Source organism: Salmo trutta, chromosome 22 (genome assembly GCF_901001165.1).
Source record: "Salmo trutta chromosome 22, fSalTru1.1, whole genome shotgun sequence".
NCBI classification, from domain to species: domain Eukaryota; kingdom Metazoa; phylum Chordata; class Actinopteri; order Salmoniformes; family Salmonidae; genus Salmo; species Salmo trutta.
The window spans coordinates 36,160,730-36,182,734 of NC_042978.1; the positions used below are offsets into that span (position 1 = coordinate 36,160,730).

At 43.3% G+C, this 22,005-nt stretch overlaps 1 protein-coding gene across 2 annotated transcripts in view; it reads right to left on the bottom strand.

Annotated features, from left to right (window-relative positions):
* Positions 1 to 1,198: 1,198 nt before the first annotated feature.
* Positions 1,199 to 22,005, bottom strand: part of LOC115158656 (tensin-3) — a 91,530-nt gene continuing 70,723 nt past the window's right edge. For both annotated transcript variants that reach the window (XM_029707844.1, XM_029707845.1), the window contains 11 exons: positions 11,724 to 11,883; positions 11,067 to 11,599; positions 9,308 to 9,394; positions 8,942 to 9,073; positions 7,646 to 7,744; positions 7,222 to 7,299; positions 6,931 to 7,008; positions 5,793 to 5,961; positions 5,598 to 5,666; positions 5,465 to 5,494; positions 1,199 to 4,357 (listed from right to left, as the gene is read on the bottom strand). In XM_029707844.1, coding sequence (XP_029563704.1) covers positions 4,216 to 4,357; positions 5,465 to 5,494; positions 5,598 to 5,666; positions 5,793 to 5,961; positions 6,931 to 7,008; positions 7,222 to 7,299; positions 7,646 to 7,744; positions 8,942 to 9,073; positions 9,308 to 9,394; positions 11,067 to 11,599; positions 11,724 to 11,883 — 1,577 coding nt within the window. In that variant the 3' untranslated portion in view covers positions 1,199 to 4,215. The remainder of the gene's footprint in view (positions 4,358 to 5,464; positions 5,495 to 5,597; positions 5,667 to 5,792; positions 5,962 to 6,930; positions 7,009 to 7,221; positions 7,300 to 7,645; positions 7,745 to 8,941; positions 9,074 to 9,307; positions 9,395 to 11,066; positions 11,600 to 11,723; positions 11,884 to 22,005) is intronic.

Genomic DNA, 22,005 nt, shown 5'->3' on the forward strand with positions numbered 1-22,005 from the left:
GACCAGGCAAAAATAAAATCCAAGCCAAACCTTCATATCATAACCGCTAACCCCTACACACAGCCTACATTCCTGTCACCATTTATTTTACTAGGCAAGTCAGTTAAGAACAAATTCTTAATGATAGCCTACGAACAGTGGGTTAACTGCCTTGTTCAGGGACAGAATGACAGATTTTCACCTTGTCAGCTCGGGGATTCGATCTTGCAACCTTTCGGTTACAAGTCCAACACTCTAACGACTAGGCTACCTGCCGCCTCTAAAGAGTAGAGTATTAGATAACGTGACATCATAGTAAACATAGCTACTAGAACTAACGCCCTAGTAATCCCACTACAATCATGCAGTACAGTCAGCAAGAAGTTTAGCAGTTACACCGGCGGGCCCCGGTGGCTTTAAATGAATAAAACCAAAAATTAACCTAGACTTGGAAAAGTTCCAGTGTTGGATAGCCACAGCCAGCTAGCTAACATGGCATCCCTCTCTGTTTGAGCCGGGTGTTTGAGTAGGTTAAACTAGCTAGCTGCATTCGAAAGCTAAGTAAGCGAAAGGGGGAAAAAATATATAACGAAATATAGCTTGCTCTCTCTCTCGCTCTCTCTTGCTTCTCCTTCATTTTTTAATAAATTGATTTGTTCAAAACTGTTCAACTATTGTCTTTCTCTCTCTTTGAGCCAACAACTCACCACATGTTATGCACTGCAGTGCTAGCTAGCTGTAGCTTATGCTTTTAGTACTAGATTCATTTTCTGATTCTTTGATTGGATGGACAACATGTCAGTTCATGCTGCAAGCGCTCTGATAGGTTGGAGGACATCCTTCAGAAGTTGTTATAACTACTGTGTAAGTCTACGGAAGGGGGTGAGAACCATGAGCCTTCTAGGTTTTAAATTGAAGTCAATGTACCCAGAGGAGGACGGAAACTAGCTGTCCTCCAGCTACACCATGGTGCTACTTTACAGAGTGCTCCTGAGGCTACAGTAGACCTTCATTGTGTTTTAATCAATTATTTGGTGACATATGAATATATTTGGTATAGTTTTATCTAAAAAGGATTAGTTTTTTAATGTTTCACTATTTTTATTTTTATGAACTTCACTGAGGAGGATGGTCCTCCCAATCCTCCACTGAGGAGCCTCCACTGACACACATGCACTCACTCACTCACTCACTCACACACATAAACACAAACACCAAAGGCATCCTACATTTGTTTATTTTCTTGTGATTGATCAGTGCCATCTACTGGAAAAAACACTCAAAAGACTGGCCACACAGAGACGTATGACAGCAGATGAAACCATATATGCATTCATCAATTGTCTGTTTTGTCTATCAAAAGCTCAAAAACTCAAGTCAATTATTTGTATATGTAAAAAGATAGACGATTTGTGGAGTTTTTGTCCGACAATCGTCAACAGATGATGAGAAACCATTTGCTCAATCCGGAAGTTCTGGACACAACATATTTATGTGGCCGTACCCTATATGATGAATGTATATATGTAATACATTAATTGCTGTTTTTTTATTTTCCGAAAATATGTTAGTGATGATAATGTTACAGTACCAACTATACAACATTAATTTACACATTTTTACAATTGAGTGCCCAAGTTATGCTTTGGGGGCAAAAAGTAGCAGACATGGATCACAGAAACATGTGAGTATGAAAAACTGTTCCCTACCAAGCCCATCAACTCTCCAACAACATGACAAGTAAGAGACTTTGGTTAGCACTAGGCTGCATCCCAACTGCCACCTTATTCCCTACCTCTGACCAGAGGAGACTACTTCCCACTGGGCACAAACTGCTTAAATCAACATTGTTTGTCATTTCATTGTTTGTCATTTCAACAAAATAAATAAATGTGATGATGTTGACTCAACATGGAAAACTGCTTGGATTTGAAAAAAGTCACCAATCGGATACACCAATGTTCTTTTTTTATCCAACTTTTAACCTGAATCCAATGACACTGTTACAACTAGACGTTAAACTGACATCTGTGTCCAGTGTGTTTAGTGCACTATACAGTATAGGGAATAGGTTGCCATTTGGGATGCAGTCTTCCTCACATACTTACCATGGCTACAACACTCATCTCAAGAGCAACACATCACCATGTTGCATGGTTTCATGTCTTCTCAGAGTTATTCTTCTTTCAAACATAATGCATCACGTTAAATATATTTTCAAATCTGTTAAACTCTATTTAAAGGGACAACAGATATTCGTTTTTGTCTAGGATGGACACAATAATAACAAATGTTGGCCGTGGCCAGAAGATCGTCAATTGGGTGTCATCAAACAGAGCCGATTCAACATGTACGTAGAATCGTCAGGAAAAAATAGCAGCTGATGTTCTGTGGTCAGATATAATAGGATGGCCACCCACTGATTTTAACACATCATTGGTGTGGTCTGTTTTGTCTAGCTTTGATCTGAAACTCTAACTACAGATAGGATCTTAATTGGGGCAGTTTCTCACAACAGGAAAATAATCCTGCAGCAACAGGAAATATGCATTATTATGTGGATTATAATTAATGCTGCACATTTTTGTAGGAGTTGATACATTTTTAGTTAGGGCAAATCACACCGGAACTCCTTTTAGGTGCCGGTACTGTTTATATTGGTGTGTTCCGCACCAAGTCAAGCACTGGATTGGAAAGTATATAGTGTTTCATTGATAATATGAGTTCGGAGGGATTGGCTGAAGTGATTAAAAGTGACCATGTTCTTTATTGAGAGCCTTTTACTCTGCATGGCGGGTAGAGACAGACTAGTAATGCTGTGTGATTAGAGGGACAATATCATATAGATTACATTTCAGCAAATACATTTGTTAAAAACATGTCTCAATTAAAAATACATATCATACATGACAGATTACCTCCCTTTACAATGACATCCTGACTATATATACACAAACAGCAGTGGTGGCTGGTGGGCGGAGATAAAGGAAGACGGGCTCATTGTAATAAAACCATGTGTTTGATACCGTTCTGTCCATTCCAGCCATTACAATGATCTCTGCCCATCAGCCTCCTCTGATAACAAAAAATTATATTAATAAAGTATTTTTTTAAGTCCTCGATGCGCTTCAGGGTAAAGCTTATCCTAGTAACAGATCAAGGATCAGATTTCCCTTCCCCCAATCCTAACCTTAACCATTAGTGGGGGAAATGCTAAACTGACCCCAGATCAGTGTCTAGGGGGCAACATCACCCTACAGTACACCTCTGGGGCCTCATTTATAACCATTGCATACATTCACACTAGATGTCTGCATGACCCATTTCTGAAAAGTCTGCACATATACAGAAATATTGACATTTATCAATTTGGCGCACGCACAGTTTTACAACTGTGTGTGAACGAGCATTAAAACTGCCTGGAAAACGCCCTCCATCCACCATTTAGGGTGACCATAACGCCCATTATTTGAGGTATAATTTGGAATGATTGGCATTAGGCCACAGCATGCAAAACAAGAATTATTGTTCAATATTTAGTTTATCAATAGATTATTGGGTTTCTATGTCGTGCCTTGGTATAGGCTCTGAGATTAAATACGCAATGATGTCGCGCTCCTATCGCACAGCAATACTGTAACCTATACCCATACTGTCAAATATTTTACATAAACTACCGGTCTATTTACTGTGTTGGCAGGATGTTTTCATCTTTTGCAGTAATTTATGGTGTATCTGGAAAAGGACTGTCAGTCAGGTTCTGAAAGAGAAAACACTGGCAAATTGCTGTGGACCTGTCAACAGAACATTACAAATCCTTACTTTCCAGCTTGTAATAGAATATTTCAGCCACTAGCAGATGTGCATATGCATGGTCTAAAGTTTGCGGGGAGGTGATCACATTCTCACATCAAGTTTTTATAAATGCTAACTTTTGTTGAAAACTGGTGCATGCAGATTTTGAGGCAAATTTTGTATATACGCAATGTTTATAAATGAGGCCCCTGGTGTGTAGCGTAAAGTTGTTGCTACTGTCTTCTGCGGATAGTATCCCATAATGCAACACATTAGTATCTTCTCTTCTACATCAGCATTTTAGTGCTGTATGTACCAGCAGGACACACAGTGTGTGTGTGTGTGTGTGTGTGTGTGTGTGTGTGTGTGTGTGTGTGTGTGTGTGTGTGTGTGTGTGTGTGTGTGTGTGTGTGTGTGTGTGTGTGTGAATTCGTGCATGTGTTATTTCTTCGGTGAGCCAATCATCACCTTGGAGACAAAGTTAACGATGGCGCTGGCGGGTTGTTCGGGGTCGTGTTCAGCAAACAGGTGACACACGTTCTCCGTCCCATTCATCGACTTCCTCGCCACAAAACCAAAGATCCTGACAGGAGAAACAGCAGAGAAGCTCAGTAAGCCTTCAGCTTCAACCGCCAAACAGAATAATCCACAGTAATATTCACTAGGAACGAAACGGAAACAAATGGGCCGAAGCGGGTAGTGACCTACCTGAATTTGTCTAATAAGAAATTATAATTTTCATAGCAAAACATTTTGCTGTGTTTCGATATGGTGTGTAGTAATGAATACGACCCAGTGCTTTTCAGCAAATAATTCAGAAAGGAGAAGTGATAGAGGGAGTAATAATACAAAGAGAAATTGTGAAAAACAATGAGATGGATAGATAAAAATGAGAGAGAGAGAGATACAGAAAGAGAGAAAGAGAGAGACAGAAAGAGACAGAGAAAGAGAGATACAGAAAGAGACAGAGAAAGAGAGATACAGAAAGAGAGAGAGAAAGAGAGATACAGAAAGAGACAGAGAAAGAGAGAGACAGAAAGAGACAGTGAAAGAGAGAGAAAGAAAGAGACAGAGAAAGAGAGATACAGAAAGAGAGAGAGAAAGAGAGAGACAGAAAGAGAGAGAGAAGAGAGAGACAGAAAGAGAGAGAGAAAGAGAGATACAGAAAGAGAGAGAGAGAGAGATACAGAAAGAGAGAGAGAAAGAGAGAGACAGAAAGAGACAGAGAAAGAGAGAGACAGAAAGAGAGAGAGAAAGAGAGATACAGAAAGAGAGAGAGAAAGAGAGATACAGAAAGAGAGAGAGAAAGAGAGAGACAGAAAGAGACAGAGAAAGAGAGATACAGAAAGAGACAGAGAAAGAGAGAGACAGAAAGAGAGAGAGAAAGAGAGAGACAGAAAGAGAGAGAGAAAGAGAGATACAGAAAGAGACAGAGAAAGAGAGATACAGAAAGAGAGAGAGAAAGAGAGAGACAGAAAGAGAGAGAGAAAGAGAGAGACAGAAAGAGAGAGAGAAAGAGAGAGACAGAAAGAGACAGAGAAAGAGAGAGACAGAAAGAGAGAGAGAGAGAGAGAGACAGAAAGAGACAGAGAAAGAGAGATACAGAAAGAGAGAGAGAAAGAGAGAGACAGAAAGAAACAGAGAAAGAGAGATACAGAATTAGAGGAGGTGAAATGAGGGGATGACTTACTTAGCAGAGGAGCAGCCATCTCTTGTCCACCTGGTGAGGACAGAATAGGTTCACTTACCATGCATGATTATCACGAACACACACACACACACACACACACACACACACACACCAAGGAGTGTACAGTACTCACTTGCGTTCCTGTGGGTCAAGAGCACAGAATATGACTGTATTGGCAGTGTAGTGTCTCCTGAAGAACAGCCTACAGACAGAGAGAGACAGGCAGTGAGGGTTGATAGCATTGTAGTGTAGGTATACATTATCTGTTGTAATTAGGAGGTTCTTTACATTATGAGTGTGTGCTCATGCATTTGTGTGTATGACTCACTTCCTCTGGTTGTCGGTGAGGGTGATGCCCTGGGCTGAGACTTTGAAGTGGACCACAGTGGAGGTAGAAGGAGGGTCCATGGCCAGAATCAGACGGGCTGCCTTCTGCACAGCCTGGTACCCTGTTAGAGACTCCAGCTCTACTGAGCCCAGGAACCACACATTACAGGCTGGGGAGGGGAAACATACACACACACACGTCATATTTATTTATTTATTTATTTTGCTCCTTTGCACCATATTATTTATATTTGAACTTTGAACTTTCTTCAAACTACAAATCTACCATTCCAGTGTTTTTCTTGCTATACTTTATTTACTTTGCCACCATGGCATTTTTTTGCCTTTACCTCCCTTATCTCACATCATTTGCTCACATTGTATATAGTCTTTTTTTTTTTTCTACTGTATTATTGACTGTATGTTGTTTACTCCATGTGTAACTCTGTGTTGTTGTATGTTGTCGAACTGCTTTGCTTTATCTTGGCCAGGTCGCAATTGTAAATGAGAACTTGTTCTCAACTTGCCTACCTGGTTAAATAAAGGTGAAATAAAAAATAAATAAAAAATAAATATACAGTAACACACACACACACACATTAAACACAGTAACACACACACAGCCTGGTACCCAGTCAGAGACTGCAGCTCTACTGAGCCCAGGAACCACACAGAGGAACACACACAGTACACAATGAAAGTTGATACACACCTTGAAACACACACACAAACACACACACACACACACACACACACACACACACACACACACACACACACACACACACACACACACACACACACACACACACACACACACACACATACACTCACACTGAAACAGAGTCACCCTGAAACAGAGTCACACTGAAACAGAGTCACACTGAAACAGAGTCACACTGAAACAGAGTCACCCTGAAACAGAGTCACACTGAAAAAGAGTCACACTGAAACAGAGTCACACTGAAACAGAGTCACACTGAAACAGAGTCACACTGAAACAGTCACCCTGAAACAGAGTCACACTGAAACAGAGTCACCCTGAAACAGAGTCACCCTGAAACAGAGTCACACTGAAACAGAGACAAACTGAAACACACACCATGTCAGAGAAGAGGAGAGCTGAGATAAAACAATACCTGCTCCTTGTTTGAGTAGCTCAGCAGCAGAGTTGGTGGCTGACTGTGTTGATGGCTCACTAGTCTCTTCCAGAGGGTCTGACAACACAGAAAGAAAAAAGAGTTTGCCGGGAATTTATAAAAACACAAACACGCACACACACACACACACACACACACACACACACACACACACACACACACACACACACACACACACACACACACACACACACACACACACACACACACACACACACACAGACACACACACACACACACACACACACACACACACACACACATTCTTACCTCTGTCGGGGATGATGAGTTTGCAGGGCAGGGCCAAGGGGGTGATGGAATGTTGACAGACCAATGCAGTCAGACTTCCTGTGAGGAACAGGAAACAGACTGTCTCAGATGCTTTCACATACCATCTAGTTATTGTGGATCTGTTTAGATGCACTACTCAGTATGTCCACCAGAGGAAGACATTGTATATTATTACATCAAAACTGAACATATCCACACATACAGTGCTTAGGCTGCATTTACACAGGCAGCCCAATTCTGATATTTTTTCCACTAATTGGTCTTTTGACCAATCATATTAGATCATTTCACATCAGATCTAATTGGTCAAAATACCAATTACTGAAATATAAGAATTGGGCTTCCTGTCTAAATGCAGACATAGTCACACAACACAACACAACACACAGGAATGTGTCCTCACCAAAGTAGGGTTCGTTGGGACAGCCCTTAAGCCGTACCCCTTTCTGAGTGCACTCAATCAGGAAGTGCCTCACCAGCTCATTAGACAGGTCCCCTCCCACTGTGGAGACAGGTAGTGACATCGTCAGTGAGGGACATCAGACTCAGAGAGGTGTTGAGAAATGGCAAGTGCCCTAGGTACAGATATAGAATCAGCTTCCCTTCCCCCAATCCTAACCTTAACCATTAGTGGAGAAAATACAAAATTGACCCAGGGTCATCATCTAGGGGTAACCTAGACCACCCTGGACTGACAGACATATCTCATTTGAAATAAGTCAGAAGTGACACACTATATAACTACAATGGTTAAATGTCACTACTGAGTCGTTCCACCTCAAAAAGCACAAGAAATAGGATTTCTGATGGAAAAATGTGTGTGGCAGAAGCAGAAAGCAGCATCTAGTGGAAAAAAACCTGGTACTTTCACACCAATTTATGGGGGAAAAAATGCAAGCAACGGCTAATTTCTCTGAAAAGGAAAAAACCCCCACCAAATTCACTGAGAATACATGACATACTATGAATTGGGCTTCCGAGTGGCGCGGTGTTCTAAGGCACTGCATCTCAACGCAAGAGCCATCACTACAGTTCCTGGTTCGATTCCAGGCTGTATCACATCTGGTCATGATTGGGAGTCCCATAGGGTGGTGCTCAATTGCCGCAGTATTGTCCGGGGTATGCCGTCATTGTAAATAAGAGTTTGTTCTTAAATTGACTTGCCTAGTTAAATAAAGGTTCAACTTAAAAAAATTTTTTTTAAATAACCATTACTCCAAGCCGCAGCTTCATCCTACTTATTAAAGATAGAGAACTGATACTGTCTGCTTGATTTGGGGGGTTCATGCGTGGCTTTTTACCATTTACTTGGATTCCTAGCATTTTAATCATTGTTAAGAAGAGGTTTGGTGCAAATCGGATGATGGGTATTATATCAATTGAATATTATATGAATCCTATAAATTGAAATGGCCAATTTGGGTTCAATCAATTAGCTTAATATCTCAGAGTTCAAATTGTCTTCCAACAAAATAATGTTGTCTACAGAAACCAATTCAGAACAATCTGAGATGGTGGGTGTCATGGCTTGCTGAAATAAATGTAATGAGACCATGTTAGAACTGATGGACCTCTCTGAGGCTGTGTCCCAAATGGCACCCTATTCCCATAGGGCTCTGGTCAAAAGTAGCGTACTGTATACTTAATAGAGACTAGCGGGCCATTTGGGATGCATAGAAATGTAGCCTATGACACCAACCTTTCTTGCTCTGTGTCAGGACAGAGGGAGGGGGTGTGGCCACCTTCATAGCCAATCCGTAGGCTCCGCGGAACGAGTGACTGTCCCTGACGACAAAAGATCCAGGTTCTCTGTCCTTCAGCATAGTGATAGCTACAGAGCGCCACAGGGGACAAAACACATGTCTTACACAGAAAGTCACAACACCCATGTGTCATTCAGGGCTGCGTCCCAAATGGCCACCCTATTCCCTATATAGTGCACTACTTTGACCAGGGGCCATAGTAGTTGTGCGCTATATAGGAAAAAGGGTGTCAACACACACACACACACTCACTAACACACAATTCTTGCAGCACACGTGTAATATTAAGAGACAATATTTACCTTGATCTCTGGAGATGTCAGGCTTGTACCAGAATTTGGATGTGTCCTGAACAAACTTCACAGTGTGCTGCTTACTGGCAAACAGGTCTGCAACACAACGCACAGGCAAAGACAACCACTGAGTCTGACTCTCCCATTCTAGAGATTAGAGCACGATGGTACAGTAGATACACATATTTACAGTGAACACTGTGTGCGACAGTATGACTGTGTGTGAAATCAGGCATGCTATTTATTGTCTTTGTATGTACTGTATATATGGAGTTAACATACAGTACCAGTCAACAGTTTGGACACACCTACTCATTCCAGGGTTTTTCTTTATTGTTACTGTTTTCTACATTGCAGAATAATAGTGAAGACATCCAAACTATGAAATAACACATATGGAATCATGTAGTAACCAAAAAAGGGTTGAATAAAAAGGGTTAAATAAATCTAAATATATTTTATATTTGAGATTCTTCAGTAGCCACCCAGTTCCTTGATGACAGCTTTGCACATGGCATTTTCTCAACCAGCTTCATGAAGTAGTCACCTGGAATGCAATTAAATTAACAGGTGTACCTTGTTAAAAGTTAATTTATGGAATTTCTTTCCTTATTAATGTGTTTGAGGCAGTTAGTTGTGTTGTGACAAGGTAGGGGTGGTATACAGAAGATAACCCTATTTGGTAAAAGTCCATATCATGGCAAGAACAGCTCAAATAAGCAAAGAAAAATGACAGTCCATGAAGGTCAGTCAATCCGGAAGATTTCAAGAACTTTGAAAGTTTCTTCAAGTGCAGTCGCAAAAACCATCAAGCGCTATGATGAATCTGGCACTCATGAGGACCACCACGGGAAAGGAAGACCCAGAGTTACCTCTGCTGCAGAGGATAAGTTCATTAGAGTTACCAGCCTCAGATTGCAGCAAAAATAAATGCTTCACAGAGTTCAAGTAACAGACATATCTCAACATCAACTGTTCAGAGGAGACTGTGTGTGAATCAGACCTTCATGGTCAAATTGCTGCAAATAAACCACTACTAAAGGACACCAATAATAAGAAGAGGCTTGCTTTGGCCAAGAAACACGGGCAATGGACATTAGACCAGTGGAAATCTGTCCTTTGATCTGATGAGTCCAAATTTGAGATTTTTTGGTTCCAACTGCAGTGTCTTTATGAGATGCAGAGTAGGTGAACGGATGATCTCCGCATGTGTGGTTCCCACCTTGAAGCATGGAGGAGGAGGTGTGATGATGGTGTGGGGGTGCTTTGCTAGTGACACTGTCTGTGATTTATTTAGAATTCAAGGCACACTTAACTAGCATGGCTACCACAGCATTCTGCAACGATACGACATCCCATCTGATTTGCGCTTAGTGGGACTATCAATTGTTTTTCAACAGGACATTGACCCAAAACACACCTCCAGGCTGTGTAAGGGCTATTTGACCAAGAAGGAGAGTGATGGAATGCTGCATCAGATGACCTGGACTCCACAATCACCCGACCTCAACCCAATTGAGATGGTTTGGGATGAGATGGAACGCAGAGTGAAGGAAAAGCAGCCAACAAGTGCTCAGCATATGTGGAAACTCCTTCAAAACTGTAGGAAAAGCATTCCTCATGAAACTGGTTGAGAGAATGTCTAAACTTTTGACTGGTACTGTATACATGTCTATACTGTGTATGTTTATAACACAACATGGGGGCCAGCAGAGGGACTGTATGTGTGTGTGTGTGTGTGTGTGTGTGTGTGTGTGTGTGTGTGTACCTGATCCAGGCGAGGGGGCTACACCACCAGCACTAAGTCCTTTGAGATGGTCAGAGGTCATGAGAGGGTCAGGGGTCATGGCTGAAGGGAAGGGGATGCTGAGACTACTACCACTGTGGGGGCTGGAGAACCCACTGAACGAGTGGGACGTCGACCCACCCAAGCCTAGCCCCGGTACCCTCTTCTCGGGCAGCAGGGGTGGTAGTCCCCCCAGTCTGCCCTCTCCAAGCCCCAGGTCCAGACCTAGGTTCAGGCCTAAATCAAGGCCCCCCAGCCCCTCCACTGCCTTCAACAGGCTGTGCTCCAGTCCCAGACCACCATTCCCCAGCAGCAGAGAGGCTAAATCCCCCTGGCTCTGGTACCCCTTGTTCCTCTCATCACGGCTCAGGTCCCCAGACCCCTCCAGGCCCCTCGGGGCCTCCCAGGGAGAGCTGTGGGAATTGGGGAGGCTGAGGGGTGACAGAGAGGGTGAAGGGGACAGGGATGACAGGGACGTAGGAGTCCTGTCCAGCCACACTGGAGGTGGAGTTTGGCTGAGGAGGAGAGAGGAGGGCAGGGTCAGATACAAACACAGATGTAGCTACAGTTTAGTACACACACACACACACACACACACACACACACACACACACGTTAGAGTGTGATTGCCAGCAGTACCTGTCTGTGTGTGGGAAGGAGATGCCTGACGATACAGAGCGCATGGATCCGAACATTCTCTGACAGGAGGCGGTAGTGACGGACACTTCAGAGCGGAACTCCTGTCCTTCCGACGACACTGGAGTCTGGTTCATACTACTGTCCAGGAAACTCTGGGAATCTGCCGGGAAAATAACAATATATTCCTTTAAGACAGTGGCGTGGCTTCCCTTTTAACATTACAGGTAAGTGCATTAACACAGTACAATATGTAACAGGAGGATTTTAGAAAACTTTCCCTTTTCCTACATAATCTGAACAAGTTTGGTTCGAATTCTTCTCGTACTTTAGAATTGTCATTTTCCTACACACTGCTCTTTGTTCCTTCTCTATACTGCAGCCATATGTGTAGAAGGAAAACTAAGGCTACAAACAAACCTGTTTGGGATAGGGGGCAGTATTGAGAATTTTGGAAAAAATATGTGCCCATTTTTAACTGCCTCCTACACCAACTCAGAAGCTAGAATATGCATATTATTGTTCAGGTTTGGATAGAAAACACTCTGAATTTTCTAAAACTGTTTGAATGGTGTCTGTGAGTATAACAGAACTCCTATGGCAGGCAAAAACCTGACAAGGTTTCAAGCAGGAAGTACCCTGTCTGACAAGGAGTCGTGCGTCTTGCATCTGTTTATTGAAAAGTAAGGATCTTAGCTGTAACGTGACAATTCCCAGGGCTCCGATAGGCTCTCAGAACCCGGGAAATACCTGAAGGTTGACGAGGCAGCCTCAGGCTGAAACACATTATCGCCTTTGGTAAGTGGCGGCTCAGAGGACCTTTGAATGAGGCGCGTGCACGATTCGCTCCTGAGGAGAAATTTTATTCGGCTGTTTAGGCTCAATGCATATTCCCGGTCGGAATATTTTCACTTTTCTACGAGATAAATGGCATAAAAATTGGTTTTAAACAGCGGTTGACATGCTTCGAAGTACGGTAATGGAATATTTAGACATTTTTTGTCACGCCAATGCGCCATGCGCGAGACCGTGCTGTAGCATTCTGATAGTGTCTAGAACTCACGAACAAAACGTCGCTGTTTGGATATAACGATGGATTATTTGGGACCAAACCAACATTTGTTATTGAAGTAGAAGTCCTGGCAGTGTATTCTGACGAAGAACAAGCAAGGTAAGAACATTTTTCTTATAGGAAATGTGATTTTAGTGGAGGCTGACCTGGGTGGGTGTCTAAATAGCTAGCCCTGTGATGCCGGGCTATGTACTTAGATTATTGCAAAATGTGCTTCATCCGAAAAGCTATTTTAAAATCGGACATATCGAGTGCATAGAGGACTAATGTATCTATAATTCTTAAAATAATTGTTATGCTTTTTGTGAACGTTTATCGTGAGTAATTTAGCAAACTGTTAGTAAATTCCCCGGAAGTTTGCGGGGGTTATGCTTTTTCTGAACGTCACATGCTAATGTAAAAAGCTGTTTTTTGATATAAATATGAACTTGATTGAACAGACATGCATGTATTGTATAACACAATGTCCTAGGTGTGTCATCTGATGAAGATCATAAAAGGTTAGTGCTGCATTTAGCTGTGGTTTGGGTTTATGTGACATGATATGCTAGCTTGAAAAATGGGTGTCTGATTATTTCTGGCTGGGCACTCTGCTGACATAATCTAATGTTTTGCTTTCGTTGTAAAGCCTTTTTGAAATCGGACAGTGGGGTTAGATTAACGAGATTCTTGTCTTTAAATAGCTGTAAAATAGTCATATGTTTGAGAAATTGAAGTAATAGTATTTCTAACGATTCAAAAATCGCGCCACTGGATTTCAGTGGCTGTTACGTAGGTGGGACGAGTTCGTCCCACATGCGCCAGAGAGGTATTAAGATCACTTTATTGGTTAATTACACAAAGTCCAACCAAAATTTGACTACCACTTTTAACACACACACACACACACACACACACACACACACACACACACACACACACACACACACACACACACACACACACACACACACACACACACACACACATATGTTTTGGAGAGGTGAAACACTGGGCTTCCAAGGAGCTGCTGTTGTGGGGTTATGTGCCTTGATCAAGGGCAAACAGCAGGCAATGGCATCCAGGACTTGATACCAGCAACCCTCTGGTTGCCGGCTCACTTCCCGACGGATTTTTCCCCTCAGGCCCGGGATTCAAACTGGCAACCCTTTGGCTTCTGGCTCACCTCTCTAACCACTATGCTACCTGCTTCCCCCTGTCTGTAGGTCTCCTGCTCATATACTAGTCAAAGTCTTGCCTTTTAAACAATTCATGTTATCCCCCAAACATGAAAACAAGCCGAGAGAGAGAGAGACAGCGAAAGAAAGTAATGGAGAAAAGACCTTCTTGTATCCACTGCAGCCCCACTCTCACCCTCTCATCCTCTCCCATTCTGTCTCTCTCTCATTCTGACATTCTCTCTTTCCCCACTTTCCCCACCTTTTCTCTCTCTCTCTCTCTCTCTCTCTCTCTCTCTCTCTCTCTCTCTCTCTCTCTTTCCCCTCTCTCTTCTCCATTGACTGGAGGCTGAGGAATTTGGATTAAATTAAGTACTAGATTACATAACCACACACACAGACACATGCATGCACACACAGGAAAGCGCGTGCACACACACAGACACACACATCATATTGGCCCTGGTGCAAAGTATTGCACTATATAGGGAATAGGATGACACACGAGATGCAGACATACGTTTATGGTGACCATACATTTTCATTGTAAACTAAAAGCTGGTGCAGATCTGGCCTGGGGAGGTCCGACTGTGTGTGTGTGTGAGAGAGAGAGAGCGCATGTGAGTGCATGTGTGGTTCACATGTTATAGGATAACTTTTGCTTAGAAAAAGTGTCTAGCAGAAACTGCCAATACAACCTAATATCACATCCATCCAACCATCTATCTTTCTGTCTGGAGTCTTGTGGAAGGAAACACTGCCACTACCTCACTCTCCAACCAAGCTGCATAGATTTAGGAACAAACTGCAGTAAAAAGGAATTTCAGCAACTGGAGGACAGTGGAAGTTATTTATTGTTAAAAGTAAGATCAACACGTTTCGGCTCTTGGTCCTGTCTGCCTGTTGATCTTATGCTGATCCCTCTAAGGTCGAAAAGGATCAGACACAGGTCTTGAAGTCTAGATGTTAAAGGTCAACAGCCAAAAGGACGTGATGTCGCTATTTGTCTCTAATTACAGCCAATCAAACACTAGCAACCACATTCCATGATGCAGTCACACACACACGGCACACCCCTTGTCTCATCCAATCAGATGCCCTGTTCATAGGGAGTATCCCTATCACAGTTACACAACTGGAGTATGACTGTAAAAAAAAACTGGTAAACATAAACAACAATACTTCACAGTAGGATGAATCCCTCTAAAACTTTCCCACACTTTCCTGGGATAACTCCAGAAAGATCCCAAAACCCAATCCCCATTTCCTAGACCAGAGGGAGCCTGCTGATCCCTGTTCCCATGAGTATTCCCATCCCCAGTCGGAGCGGTTTGTCCCACCGGCTATGATCTTCCTGTCTGTCCTGGTGTTCCAGTCTCAGCGCTTAACCCTGCTGCTTTTCCCATAATTAGTCGGATATTGACTGGGAACGCCGACCCCACCCAACCCCGTACTCGCACCAACATACACCCGACCCTGCTCCTGACCTTAACCTCTCCGAAACCGCTTCATAGAGACCGCTCACACACCATGGTGTGTGTCACTCCCTAATTAAACAGTCCTAATTAAACAGTCCTAATTAAACAGTCCAAAACGATGACCCTATTTTCTCACACCAGTGGCCCTACCTCTGTATCTAAGCAACACAACATCCATAGCTACAGTTGAAGTGGGAAGTTTACATACACTTAGGTTGGAGTCATTAAAACTCATTTTTCAACCTCTCCACAAATTTCTTGTTAACAAACTAGTTTTGGCAAGTCGGTTAGTTATGGCAAGTTGGCTACTTTGTGCATGACACAAGTAATTTTTCAAACAATTGTTTACAGACAGATTACTTCACTTAAAATTCACTGTATCACAATTCCAGTTGGTCAGAAGTTTACATACACTAAGTTGACTGTGCCTTTAAACAGCTTGGAAAATTCCAGAGAATGATGTCATGGCTTTAGAAGCTTCTGATAGGCTAATTGACATAATTTGAGTCAATTGGAGGTGTACCTGTGGATGTACTTCAAGGCCTACCTTCAAACTCAGTGCCTCTTTGCTTGACATCATGGGAAAATCAAAACAAATCAGCCAAGACCTCAGAAAAAAAAATGTGGACCTCCATAAGTCTGGTTCATCCAAATGCCTGAAGGTACCACGTTCATCTGTACAAACAATAGTACGCAAGTATAAACACCATGGGACCACGCAGCCGTCATACCACTCAGGAAGGAGACGCGTTCTGTCTCCTAGAGATGAACGTACTTTGGTGCGGAAAGTGCAAATCAATCCCAGAACAACAGCAAAGGACCTTGTGAAGATGCTGGAGGAAACAGGTACAAAAGTATCTATATACACAGTAAAACGAGTCCTATATCGACATAACTTTGGCTGCTCAGCAAGGAAGAAGCCACTGCTCCAAAACTGCCATAAAAAAGCCAGACTACGGTTTGCAACTGCACATGGGGACAAAGATCGTATTTTTTGGAGAAATGTTCTCTGATCTGATTAAACAAAAATAGAACTGTTTGGTCATAATGACCATCATTATGTTTGGAGGAAACAGGGGGAGGCTTGCAAGCCGAAGAACACCCTCCCAGCCGTGAAGCACGGGGGTGGCAGCATCATGTTGTGGGGGTGCTTTGCTGCAGGAGGGACTGGTGCACTTCACAAAATAGATGGCATCATGAGGTAGGAAAATGATGTGGATATATTGAAGCAACATCTCAAGACATCAGTCAGGAAGTTAAAGCTTGGTCGCAAATGGGTCTTCCAAATGGACAATGACCCCAAGCATACTTCCAAAGTTGTGGCAAAATGACTTAAGGAAAACAAAGTCAAGGTATTGGAGTGGCCATCACAAAGCCCTAACCTCAATCCCATAGAAAATTTGTGGGCAGAACTGAAAAAGTGTGTGCGAGCAAGGATGCCTACAAACCAGGAGGAATGGGCCAAAATTCACCCAACTTATTGTGGGAAGCTTGTGGAAGGCTACCCAAAACGTTTGACCCAAGTTCAACAATTTAAAGGCCAAATACTAATTGAGTGTATGTAAACTTCTGGCCCACTGGGAATGTGATGAAAGAAATAAAAGCTGAAATAAATCATTCTCTCTACTATTATTCTGACATTTCACATTCTTAAAATAAAGTGGTGATCCTAACTGACAGAAAACAGGGAATTTTTACAAGGATTAAATGACAGGAATTGTGAAAAACTGAGTTTAAATGTATTTGGCTAAGGTGTATGAAAACTTCCGACTTCAACTGTACATACTCCAAGAGCAGCGTAATGAAAAACGTCACACAGAGAACTAGACAAGGAATTTAAAAACACACACATAGACCTCTCCTCTTAACTCTCAGGGGTGGTCTTCCAGACCCAGACTAAGCCTGTTTTTTACTAAAAAGCATGTTCAGTGGAGATTCTCCATTGAACGAGTTTGTTAGTCCAGGACTAAGTTTAATCTGTGTATGGGAAACCGTTAGTCTTTTCTCTACTGTTACTGTTTTCCTGTACTCTGTCCCCTGGCTAGCTGTTCCTCTCTCTCTCTCTGCTGTCCGGCCTTGACAGAGTCTGACACCAGAGGATAAAATCTCCTCAGTTTCAGTCAGGACAGAACCATGTAGAAGCACTTCCAGATGGCAACGAACCATGGGCATGAGTCACAAACACATTCAGGCAAGCAGACACACACAACTTTCTCTCCCTCTTTCTCTTGCTCTCACTGTCTCCCTCTCAAACATACACTCACACTACGCAGACACGACAGCACAAGCATCCTTCTCTTCTCTGTTCTGAAGAGGATTCACAGACTCCCTATTGACCACAGGAATGTGCTCTTGTTCACTGTCCTCCATACACACACCACACACTGAGAGGCCCAGTCTGACAGCTGTTCACTGTGATCACAGACCAGCCTGACAGAATGAAGGAATGAGGGAAGGAGAGAAAGAGAGCGAGTGAATGAGAGAGAGTGAGAGAGAGCGAGAGAGACAGAGACAGAGACAGAGAGCGAGAGAGTGAGAGAAAGTGAGAGAGTGAGTGAGACAGAGAGAGATAGTATGAGAGAGAGAGACAGAGAGAAAGACAGACAGAGAGACAGAAAGAGACAAAGAGACAAAGAGAGAGAGACAGAGAGAGAGCGTGCAAAGAGGGATGATTCAGACATGTGGAGAGGAGACACAGTACTGCAGAGCCTGGATAGCTCCAGTCAGTAGAGAATCAGACTTTTAATCGGAGGGTCCAGTGTTCAAGTCCAAGTTTGGGCGATGCATTTTCCCTCTAGCTACCTCACTACATAGGATCTATAGTCATCAGCCATGGTGGGCTGATGCACTGCTTCAGCACATTCTGTTACAGTTCTGACACCACCCACACACATTCCTGCACATATAATGCACACATAAACAGACGCACACATAAACAGACACACACACACAAAGCTCTCATTATTCTCATCCTACCTGGAAGTTATTCATCAAAACTTAATAGTGCATAATATCCTTTGCCCCCTTCCTCTCAGAGGTTGTCTAGAGCATTCGCCTGCACAGAAGAAAAACTAGCAGGCGGGTCCCTTTAAATCAGTTTCCCCTGTCCCCCTGTCTGTTGTGTTTGGCCTGACAGCTATACTCACTGGAGTGGAAGAGACCAGAGAGAGTTATGGGCAGACTGAAGAGTGGAGTGGACAATAACACTAACGCAAACAGGAGGACAGGATGTTGTGATCAGTGACCGTCTCACAGAGTCCTACTGTATTTCCTGTCTGTCTGACTTCTCTAGGGACTAAGAGGGTAGCCAGTTAATAAGGACAACTTCTAACAACCTCTGTGGTTCTTCAGGGACTGATGTAGTAGAATTGGGGATAGAAGGACAATGCTTTTTAGAGCGTTATCACTGAGGTTGTTTGTGAAGGAGTTGCCAGGTCTATCAGTGAAGAATCCAAAGGTTATCTTAAGAACTTCTTTATGCTGTAGAAAGTCAAATACAGACAGACAGGGCATCAGTGGAGTTTTCACACAGACAGACAGACAGGGCATCAGTGGAGTTTTCACGCAGACAGGCAGACGCATAAGTGGAGTTTTCACGCACACAGACAGACACAGGCAGGCAGGTAGACAGACAGGCAGACAGACAGGGAGAGAGACAGGTAGACAAACAGACAGGCAGGCAGACAGACAGGTAGACAGACAGGTAGACAGGTAGACAGACACAGACAGGCAGGCAGGCAGGCAGGCAGGCAGACAGACAGGTAGACAGACAGGTAGACAGGTAGACAGACACAGACAGGCAGGCAGGCTGGCAGACAGACAGACAGGTAGACAAACAGACAGGCAGGCAGACAGACAGGTAGACAGACAGATTGACAGGTAGACAGACACAAACATGCAGGCAGACAGACAGGTAGACAAACAGACTCTGTGGCCCTGGTAGATACAGTAGTGATTTCTTGATGTTGGCCAACTAAACCTCTCCCTGAGTACAGGATGAGGTCATGTCCTACCACTGTGGAACAGAGGAACACTTCGTCTCGTTGTTTCCATGATGAAAAATAAAGATGGTGTGAGGAAAAACAACTAGGGGCACAACCATGACCACTTCAGAATAAAACATAACAACAAAGAGTTTGATCCTTTCCAACAGAGAGGAGAGAGAGGGAAGAGACGGCACGACAGAGAGATACAGAGACAGGAAGAGAGACAGAGAGAGAGAGAGAGAGAGAGAGAGAGACTGAGTGAGTGAGCATAGCCTTGCTATCAAGAGATGCCTCCTTAAGCAGACCTTGCTCTCGAGAGAAAACCACAAAATGAGGTGGAAACTGAGCTGCACTTCCTAACCTCCTGCCAATTATACGACCATATCAAAGACGAATATTTCCCATAGACCTATAAAGAATTTGGAAACAAAGCAAATATTGATTAACTCCCATACCTGTTTGGTGAAATACGAACAGGTAGAGAGAGAGAGAGAGAGAGAGAGAGCGAGAGAGAGAGAGAGAACCAGAAAGAGAAAGAGAAAGAGAGAGGGAAAGATGGGGATAGAAGAGAGAGAGAGAGAGGGGAAGATGGGGATAGAAGAGAGAGAGATAGAGAGAGGGGAAGATGGGGATAGAAGAGAGAGATAGAGAGAGGGGAAGATGGGGATAGAAGAGAGAGAGATAGAGAACCAGAAAGTGAAAGAGAGAGGAGGAAGATGGGGATAGGAGAGAGAGCGATAGAGAGAGGGAAAGATGGGGAGAGAGAGAGAACCAGAAAGAGAAAGAGAAAGGGGAAGATGGGGATAGGGGAGAGAGAGAAAGAAATATGCTAGACTACCACACAAGACAATTCCAGACGTGTGTAAATACCAGAGGTCTCCAGGAAAGAGCGAGAGACAAGTGTGTATTCTACCTCAGAGAGGGAAGCGTGCTCTCACAGAACCTCAGGATGGATTGAGATAACACTAAATAAACACGGAGAAGGAATGACGGAAAAAGAAAGACTTAAAAAGATAAAGCAGAAGACAGTCAAACTAAAGAAACCAAAAGACTGAAAAAGAGACAGGCAAAAAGAGACATCCAAAAAGAGACAGGCAAAAAGAGACCTCCAAAAAGAGACAGGCAAAAAGAGACATCCAACAAGAGACAGGCAAAAACAGACAGGTAAAAAGAGACATCCAAAAAGAGACAGGTAAACAGAGACATCCAAAAAGAGACATCCAAAAAGAGACATCCAAAAAGAGACAGGTAAACAGAGACATCCAAAAAGAGACATCCAAAAAGAGACATCCAAAAAGAGACAGGTAAACAGAGACAGGTAAACAGAGACATCCAAAAAGAGACAGGTAAACAGAGACATCCAAAAAGAGACAGGTAAACAGAGACAGGTAAACAGAGACATCCAAAAAGAGACAGGTAAACAGAGACATCCAAAAAGAGATAGCCAAGAAGTGAGAATTGGCAAGAAAACAAGAGAAAAGTGGAAATCAGAAAGAAAACATGAAGATAGAGGGGATAAAAGAGAGTCAGTCTGCTGGCTGCAACAGGAGGGTCTTATTTCACTGCATGCTGGGACCACTGAACAGAGACAATGCAACTGAGACAGGGATGCAGACCATCTAGTGGGTTTAAGCATTAGCACACACACAACACACACACACACACACACACACACACACACACACACAGAAAAACTGATAAACACACATTAGTTATGTATCCAGTAACGGTACAGTACCTACCAAGAGAAGTAGTCATGATGAAGAGACTTTCAGAGGACTATCCCACTGTGTCTGTCTGGAGAAAAACAGAACTGTACACTGCCACTTCCACAGCTCTCTCTGTCTGTCTGCTAAACAGATCTTCTCTCGCTCTCTCTCGCACTCTCCCTCCCTCCTCTCCTCCCTCTCCCTCGCTCCTCTCTCTCCCTCCCTCGCTCCTCTCTCTTCCTCTCTCTCTCTCTAAAACTCTAAACTTGACTTATCTTTTTTTCTCCTGAATCGCCTTCCTTTGTCTCCTGTGGCTCAGCTGGTCTTGTCCATGTGGAGCTGAAGACTGTCTGCCTCCCTCCCGGCACAAATGAGAGACTATTTTAAATGAGAGAACTGGCTTTTCTCTCCCCCCACTATCACTCTCTCACTGCCCCTTTCTCCCCTCTTACTCTCTCTCTCTTCCCTCTTTCTCTCCTCTCTCTGTCTAGTTGCTCTATCGTAAGGCAGCAGTGTGAGCTCTGTTTAAACTCCTGTGGTTGGCAGCAGCCTGAATGAAGTCATCTAGGATCTGGAACAGAACACAACAGAGACTAACCATGTCCCATTCCTCCACTCCCCGTTGGAAAATAGTTCCCTGTTAGCTACAGACTTGTTGTGACACTGCTTGAGTCCGAATTCTCTAGGAGGGAGTGAGGGAGGAGAGGGATAGGCCCCCTCCCCTTCTCTCTCTTCCACTTCTTCTCTCTCACTGACCACTCTGCATTGTCTCCTACAATCTGTTTCCTCCAATCAAAAGGCCTTCCTGAAGGTCAGGGGTCGCTTGAGTCCTTTTAAGGCAGTGGAGGGGGTTGAACTCAGGGTTCTATAGCCTCTCTGTCAG